At 51.9% G+C, this 8,736-nt stretch overlaps 1 protein-coding gene and 1 pseudogene across 1 annotated transcript; one reads left to right on the top strand and one right to left on the bottom strand.

The window, feature by feature from the left end:
- The first annotated feature begins 470 nt into the window (after positions 1 to 470).
- LOC141022787 (uncharacterized) lies at positions 471 to 3,906 on the top strand. Its single transcript, XM_073499049.1, has 5 exons — positions 471 to 947; positions 1,274 to 2,343; positions 2,665 to 3,015; positions 3,176 to 3,404; positions 3,492 to 3,906. The coding sequence occupies exons 1-2, from the start codon at positions 471 to 473 to the stop codon at positions 2,099 to 2,101; spliced, it is 1,305 nt and encodes a 434-aa protein (XP_073355150.1). The 3' UTR covers positions 2,102 to 2,343; positions 2,665 to 3,015; positions 3,176 to 3,404; positions 3,492 to 3,906.
- Positions 3,907 to 4,044: 138 nt separating this feature from the next.
- LOC109738135 (zinc finger CCCH domain-containing protein 54-like) lies at positions 4,045 to 7,734 on the bottom strand (annotated as a pseudogene).
- Between the last annotated feature and the right edge of the window lie 1,002 nt (positions 7,735 to 8,736).

Genomic DNA, 8,736 nt, shown 5'->3' on the forward strand with positions numbered 1-8,736 from the left:
CTGCCTGCAACCTGGACTACTTGATCCAATACCTATAGCTGACATGGCATGGCAACACATTTCTATGGATTTTATAGAAGGCCTTCCCAATTCACAGGGCAAGGAGGTAATCCTGGTAGTGGTTTAAGTATGCTCATTTTATGCCCCTGTCACATCCATACTCAGTTCTCACTGTAGCACAAGCATTTGTAGACAATGTCTTAAAGTTGCATGGCCCACCCAAGTTAATCATATCTGACAGAGACAGGATCTTTACCAGCAAGCTATGGAGAGACATATTTTCATCTTGGAAGAGTGAACTGAGATATAGCACTGCATACCATCCCCAGACTGATGGCCAAACGAAAAGAGTAAATCAGTGTTTGGAAACTTATCTCAGATGCATGACAAGCACAGAACCCAAGAGATGGTGCTCATGGCTACCATTAGCTGAGTTTTGGTATAATACTACATACCACACTGCTATCAAGATGTCCCCCTTCCAAGCTTTGTATGGTTTCCCACCACCCATGATTTCTGAACTTGCTATACCTGTCCCTGAGGAGGAGGAGGCACAGAATTTCCTAGCTGCTAAACAACAGATACTGGAGCACTTAAAATCCAATTTGCTCCAGGCCCAGAACAGAATCAAAAGATATGCTGATCTCAAACGAGTGGAAAGGGTATTTGAAGTGGTTGATATGGTCTACCTTAAGATGGCACCTTATAGACTAGCAGCATTTGGATTCAGAGGTGCTTTGAAACTACAAAACAAGTACTATGGTCCATTTCTAATTGTGCAGAAGATAGGCAATTCGGCTTACAAACTGCAATTTCCAGCGCATGTGCAAATACACCCAGTTTTCCATGTGAGTCAGCTCAAGAAGCATATTGGTCCCAATTCCATACCCAGCCCAAACCTATCGATGGTCAATCAAGATGGCACAATCAAGACTGGTCCAGCTGAGGTACTGCAAGTTCGGCAAGTGCCTAGACACAACTTGCCAGTCGTCCAATGGCTGATACAGTGGGAAAATTTGTTAGAGACAGAAGCTACTTGGGAGGATGCCGACTTCATCAAGTACTCATTCCCAGAATTCTTCAAGAAGACGACTCAAGCATGGCGCGAAGCAGCTCAAGCGCCGTGAGGACACGTCGAACCTTACGAGGGGGCAATGTCAGACCCAGTCATTCAGTAACTTCACCTGTAGCGTTTCAGACAAATACCGCTTCAGAGAACGAACGGCTAGGATGAGTCCTGAGCTCTAGTGGACTGTCCACCGTTAGATGTTAGTTACTGTTACACTGTTCCGTTTCATGCGTTGCCGTTAACGGTAGGTCGGAGTCGGAGTCGGAGCGGAGCGCCCCGAAGACGCCGCGGTCGAGCAGGCCCAGCGCGGAGAAGACCACTACCCCCACCTCGTCCTCCGCCGCCTCCAGTGCCGGCGACGCAGATGCCCTCGCCGCCGCCGCCGACCACCACACAAAAGAAGAGGTGGCGGAGGCGGAGCCGCGTCTCGCCAGCAGGTTCGCCCACCTTGCCCCCCGCTGGTTGAGGCTCATGAATATCCCGCGGCCAGCAACGATTCCGACGCCGGCATTGGCCGCGGCGCGCACACCGTCGCGGACGCTGAACCCGCTCAACGCCCACACCTTCGCCGCGGCCGCTGCCCAATTCGCGGGCGAAGTGGCAGGCACCGAGGTGGACGCCGAGGCAAAGGATCTCGCAGCAGCAGCTGTCCCGTTCGCCGCGGGCACGCGCGGCAGCGCCGACGATCTTGTGCGAGCCGCGGATGCCTTGTCGAAAGCCGCGACGGGCACACCGTTCGCGGTTCAGTCGATGGATCTTCTGGTGTGCACAAGCTGTTTGGTTGTGATTCCAGAAGAGACCGAAACTGAGTGCCTCGTCCGCACCACCCATGAGTTCGTGACCGCAGCGCAAGGATCGTCAATGGAGGATGGTGCAAGGCTGTTCGCCCGAGCCGTTGATGCGTTTGCCGCAGGCAAGTTTCGTTCGGTGAAAGTAGCAGATACAGAATTGTGCAGGATGGGCCGAATGTTGGAACACATGGCAAGGATGGCACCAGATACTGAGAAGAAGCTGGCGGAGTCGCGGAGATAGCCATTGCGATCGTGGGAGAGTCCAGTATCCTGCTGCTGGAAGTGGATGACGCACCACCAAGCCGACCATCCTCCACGGCCAAGAGGGTCGATCTCGTCTCTTGCCTCCGTTGCCTTCAAGCTTGCTTCTCAAAAACTCCCACTACACCAGGCGTCAAGCCTCGTAAGCTATCTCAAAAAGCAACAACAGCTCCCACTGCAGTGCCAGTTCTCCCTCTGCATCGACATCAGGTTAAACGTCAGGTATGATTGTGGAAGATGCATCCCCATTCTATATTGAACCATGTTGAATCTTGGAGTACTCTGAATCTTGCAATGCAATGTGAATAACTTTCATGCTCCATAGGGCTACAGGGATGTGGCCTCTTCCAGATCAGTTCGGCGTTGTTTTTTTGTGTGTGTGTTTGGCTGATCTTTCATGCCTGTGTCTGTTTGGTGCAGCATATTTGTATTGCCTGAACTTATTTATGTTCTTGCTCCTTGCGCCGTTGAACCCTTGCTGTATGACCTGTTGGCATGTGTTGCCTTTTGTCTGAAGAAGTAACTTTCACCATTTTCTTTCAGGCGAAGATAGTTGATCAGAGGACATTTATCTTTGGTTTAACGTTGAGCACCACTATTGCACTGTTCACCACCATGAAGGTGGAGAGTGTCATGTCCGCCGAAGTCGCAGCTTGGGTAGGAGGAGGCAGCACAATTGCTTGGTTGTGTGTTAATGGGGGATCCATGATGAATTTGTATGGCCAAAGCATCTTTGAGCAGCGAGCAGCTCAACACTTGAGTCGTCTTGGAATGATGGGTTTAGCGCTCCTCTTCTGTTTATCCATGTACGCATGGTTCTTCCCTCACCTCCTGGGCCTATTCTGGACACTTGTGGGACTGGCTACTGCACTTCATGCTGCCCTGCGGCTTCTAGTACGTTGCCTTATTTTTCAACCAGTCCAATTTATATTTGTATATACAGATATACTTCGTTAAGCTTGCATTCATAGTTTTTTTTTTTTGAGGAATGCATTCATATGTATGCTTAGCTACAACCTGACAAGCTAACGTGTGCTGCTATTAATAACTGCAGAGCTGCTTCCGGCATGATGATGATAGCACCGTCAGATTGAGCGACGAGGACCTGTGCATGTGCCCGCGGTGCAAACCCTCATGCACCTGCTGCAGCAACCGTGGATCCAGGGCTCATGCTGTTGAGTCCTTGTGAGTGCCAAGACAGTCGACAATATAGCTACAGGTGCTCGTTCAAAAATACGGACCGACTCGATTGCTTCTGTCCATCCCAATTACACTGACATGATGTAAGGCTTCTTAGTTGGCAATGTTTGGTTTTCCTGCATGGGTTGGCAAGAAATATTCAAATAACTAACTCAGTTGCTTCTGTTCAGTCCAAATTCGACCGACATGATGGTTATGCGGTGGTGTTTTGAACAACATGGGTGAGGAATGTCTTTCTGTTTCGTAAGAATCGGCAAGAACCTAAGAAGAAGTGTGCAAGGACTAACTTGGTTGCTCTTGTTCAGTCCAAAATGACTGATTGACATGATGTAGGCTTCTTCTCTAGTTGGAGAATGTCAGTTTTCTTATCAGAATAGGGGAAAACTATTCAAGGACTAGCTTGGTTGCATTGGTTGACATGATGTAAGTAATATACAAGATGGTGTTTCGAGTAACCTAGTTGGAGAATGCCTGATTGCCTTGTAAAGGTCAGAGGAGATCCAATGACTGACTCGGTTGGTTTGTTCAGTACCGGTTGAATACTGCACGAGATGATTGAAGCGAAAGGAAGGTTCTGGTTTGTTCTATGTTTGCTATTTTAATTAATTTGAGGTCCAGTTATATGCACATTTCTAGCTGCCTATACATTATACACAGACTGCAGTCATATGTCATTTGTGATACTGAACAGCTGTAGATGGTTGTGCATTCTAAACAAAATAACTTTCTTTCTTTCTTTTGAAAAAACAACTTATATATAACCAAAGCATGATACAAAAAAGGAGTGTTGTAAGTATCAATAGTACTGTAACATATAAAGCTGAACAGATCACCTGTGTTTGTATTTATTACAGAAGTAACACCACATGCTAGCTAGCTAATGTTCCTGTTTATTTTTCATGCCCTTTCAAAATGATGGCAAAAACACTAAAAGATAACCTGTATCATCATCTCCTGTCTTATTTCAGGACAGCTATTTGGCATATGACTATTCATTGTGGTCAGACTACACATTTGTATCTGTGTCTATCCTGTAACTGTCCTCACCATTTTGAATGTGCTAGTAAAGTATGAAAAGATCTCACTCTTTCACGTGTCACCTTTTTTTTTGTTCGTTCTTTCGAAACTGTGTCCTGTGTCTCCTTTGCACTCTGTCCGCCTCTATCTACAGAAAAACAAACGGTTGCTTTGCTGATTCCTGTGTGTACTACAATGCTGTCTGTCTGTCATCCATCGCCGGGACCTGAACATAGATACCAACCCAAAGTCCAGAGTGGTAGTTCGTGTTTCTTTTCTTTGCCTGCCTCTTCATATGGCGTTTCCAGTAGGCGCCGACGATGCGAAAGGGCTCTCCGGGAGGAGTTCGATCTGGTTACTGCGATAATAAAACGGAGTCATAGGATGAACAAGGACGAACTGGCTCGATAAACACCAGGGTAATGGCAATGCAAATAAGTATACTCACATGTACACACACTTGAGAAACTAGTGAGTAGTAGTACGTACCTCTCTTGGTCATCGTAGTTGTTGTTTGCCTGTATGGGAGGGGCCTGGCTCTGGCTGGTTGAGACGATATCATCAAGTTGATCAGCCGTGGAGAGGGGATCCATGGTCCGTCCCACTTCCTTGGAACCTGAAGACGAAACATGATCAGAAAGATAAGAAACAGAGAGAGAAGACTTGGGAGTTGGCAGCAGCCACCGACCTGCGGATTGGGATTGGGACTGGGAGTGGGAGTTGAAGGGCGCGACGTCCCCGATGCTGCAATCGAAGTAGGCGGCGCACTGCGGCTCAACTACTCGGAGCCCGGCCAGGTGCCTCCTCTCGAGTTCGAGCAGCTGCTGCCTGTCGCGCGCCAGTTGCCTCCTCTCCAGCCTTGGAGAATCATACTGGTCTGCTCCCACAGATTAGTTCATCTGGTACTGTTAGCTAACAAATTTTGATCCGGCCGGTGTTAAAACTGCATTGTTGTTTGTAGTACTATTAGTAGTACCTGGATAGAACTCTGGATCGGTCTCGATCCAGCGTGGAGGATAGCAATGCGTCGTCGACTTGTTGTTGGTCCTGTCCACACCGCACAGAGATGAGTTACTAAGTTGTAGTACTACTTATATATGCATGAATGTTTCATTTGATGTGTAAAAAAAAAGATAGACAGGATGAAGAGTATGTAGGATTGTAGGTATGTTACCTCTCATTGATGCATTTAGTTTTCTCTCTGTAGGCTTTGGCGAGGACTCGTGATCCGCAGATGAAATGCGGGTTGCGCCGCATGAGAAGGGCCGTCACAGTCTCCGGGTTCTGGAAGCTCACGAACCCGAACATTCGCTGGTCTTGGCATGGGATCCGAACGTCACGCACCGGCCCGTACTGCCTGCCCGCCGCACATATCAACAAACAAACTTAACGCATAAGCATTTTTCCTAGCATATCGATCGATAGGAGAACGAAGGAACGATTACCCGAAATAATTGGCAACGTCGTCCTCGGTGAAGTTACTGTCGGAAGGAAACGTGAGGTATATCTGATGCGAGCTCGCCGGGATCTCCCCTCCTCTGTCGCTCCGGCAATCCGAGTACTTGGCGGCGTCCTCGGCGAGAACCACCGAGTGCTGCCCGTGCGGCCTACGTGCAACATTTCCAAGTTCCAACAACATAATGAATAATGATCATGCGCGTACGTACGTACGTCTACGTCCAGAGTCCACTCACCTTTCGATGACCCTGATCTTGTTGAGGCGGGAGAGCAGCTTGGTGAGGCTGAAGCCGGCCTTGCCGTGCCGCTGGCTCTCGGTCAGGTACCCGTCGGCCTGGAGCCCCTTGCCGTACTTCTCGCCGTAGAGCGTGGGCAGCGACGCGATGGACACCGGCTGCCCGCGCCGCGAGTGGAGCAGCTCCGTGATCTCTATCTCCAGGCTCTCCAACGACCCCGGCGTGGCGCCCCCGTGGATGTGGTGGTCGACGGCGAACCCGTCCGTGTACACCTGGTGGTGCGAGTAGTGGCAGTTCTGGCCGTTCTTGCAGATGCCCTTGAAGAAGTAGTGGCAGGGCCGTCTCGAGGACACCCCGTTCGACCGCCGGCCGTTCGCTGGAGGAAAGCCCGCGGCGGCGTAGTACCCGCCGCCGCCGCCCAGGGCGCCGTCGCCGAGCGCGCCGTGCCGGCCACCGCGCAGCCCGTAGTGGGGCTCGGCCGCAGCGGCGTCGACGAACGAGTACTCCTTCTCCGCCGGCGGCGGGGAGTCCGGCGGCCAGTACTGGACGGCGGGGGAGAAATGGCGGAGGCCAGCGGGGTGGGAGCAGACCTGCTGGTAGCCGACGCCGTTGGGCTGGTGGTAGTGGTGGACGGGGGAGGCGGAGAAGCGGGCGTAGATGGCGGCGAGCGTGCCCTTGGCCTCGTAGATGGTGTTGCGCAGCGCGGCGTCGGTGGCGTAGGCGAGGTGCACCAGCTCATCCTCGTCGGGCTCCCGCAGCAGGATGCAGCCGACGATCTTGCTCACGTTGTCCGGCTCCACCTCCTGCACCCGGGAGAAGATGATCTTGGCTAGCTCCGCGGGCTCCATTGCCGCCGCCTGGACATGGATCGGATCGGAGCGCCCTACGTAACCAACCATGAGCCCCTAGAAAAAACCAACAAGTAATCACCACGGATCACTCGACAATGGCTGAACCCTCGTACCTCCGATACCGACCGATCAAAACGTGCAAGAGATTGATTGCGCACCGATCGACTCCAGGGAAGGAAGGCCGGGGTGGTTAAGGGCGTGAGGAGGAGAAGGAGGAGGCCGGCGTCGGCGGGAGGACTGGTGCTGCTGGAGCAGCTCTAGGGTACAAGGAAGGGTGGCGTGCGATTGGATCGGAGAGAGTTTATAGCCGCGGCGCGCGCGTTCGCTGAGGAGAGGATGGCGGAGAGGGAAAATCGGTGTGAAATGGTTGGGTTTTGACTGGGGATGGAGCTAGAGTGCGGCAGATCTGATTCCTGCTATATCAACCATGCATGGGTGCCGGGTCCAACCGGAATAAACGGCCCGATAAATCCACGCAGAAATATTCATTCCGGCCGTGTGAAATATGCTGGATGAGGGCAACGCAACCACCCCGTGGCCTGCCACCCGCGAAACGTTTTTTTCCCCCACCCAACCCAAACACAACGCTCCTTCTCGCTCCTGGACTCTGGCGGCGGCGGGGTTTAGAGATCGACGACGATGATCTTGGAGACTTCGTTTCCCCTTCTGCTCTCTCATCTGGTGGCGATAGGGCGATAGGGCGCGACCGGCGGCGGCGAGGCACGGACGGAAGCTCTGCCGTGTGGCGTGTACGTACGCGTTGATGTAGGACATGGAACTTCTTCTCGCGGTTGAGGACGGCACAAGGACGAGCAGGTGGCCGCAAACTTGGCCGTGACGTGAGCGACCATGATCGACCTTCCCTAGCTTGCACAACCAGCGCACCCACGCGTGCGTATGGTCACTCCAACCGGTGCCCGCGGCCGGGGAGGATCTTTGGGGAAGGGGAAATTGTTGAAATATGAGATGGGCCTAGAGCCCATATGACAATTTCAGATTTAATCTCTAAGGACCCATATAGGTGGGATGACAAGGTGGTGAAAAGTTTAGTCCCACCCCAGAAGTGGAAGGAGAGTTGGAGTGGTTTATAAGGGATTCTCTCCCTCGTGCTATTGGAACTTCAGAAGAAAAGAAGCCCTCGCGCACTCCTCCTCCTCCGCTCGCCTCGGCACGCCGCGCCGCGATTGAGCCGAGCCGAGCTCACTCCTATGCGCTTCTTTTTGCCGGTCAGGAACGGAGAGTCTTTGACAAGTAGGGCCACGACCTGAGATGTCACGCGCGGCCGCACATATATATGTGGGGCGCTGCCAACCCTAGCCGCCGCGAAAACAGAACGCATCTCCATCTCCGCCTCCACGCCCACGTTGTTCCTCTGCTGCTGCTGCCGCCGGCGACTCCGTCCCGTTCACCGCGTACACGGTTGACGGGAGAGCAGGCCTCCGAAACCCCGCCTCTCCGGATCCTGTACGGCAGAGGGGCGATTAGGTTTTAGGGTAGCGACCGCTGAGAAGGCCGAAGCCGACAAGAAGGCCACTGAGGATGCCGCGGCTGCTGCCACCGCCACCGCTGCCGCGTGGCCGATTGGAGGGTATACATCGTTTATCCCTCTCGTGTTTCTTTCTGTTGTAGCAGTACTAGCAATATGCGTAGATGTTTCTACTATGTGCGTAGTACATGCTCTGTTAGATCATAATCAGTGTGTTATCAATGCTGTCCATGTCATGCTCATGATTTATTCATGAATTAATTTAATAAAAAAACTGCCTATTTACTCATCAATCCAAAAACCTAATATGTGTAGGAGTTTTTCGAATTCTGGTTTTGCTGCTGCACTGAAACCGTCCCCGTTTACG

This window comes from Aegilops tauschii, chromosome 5, assembly GCF_002575655.3.
Source record: "Aegilops tauschii subsp. strangulata cultivar AL8/78 chromosome 5, Aet v6.0, whole genome shotgun sequence".
In the NCBI taxonomy this organism is placed as follows: domain Eukaryota; kingdom Viridiplantae; phylum Streptophyta; class Magnoliopsida; order Poales; family Poaceae; genus Aegilops; species Aegilops tauschii.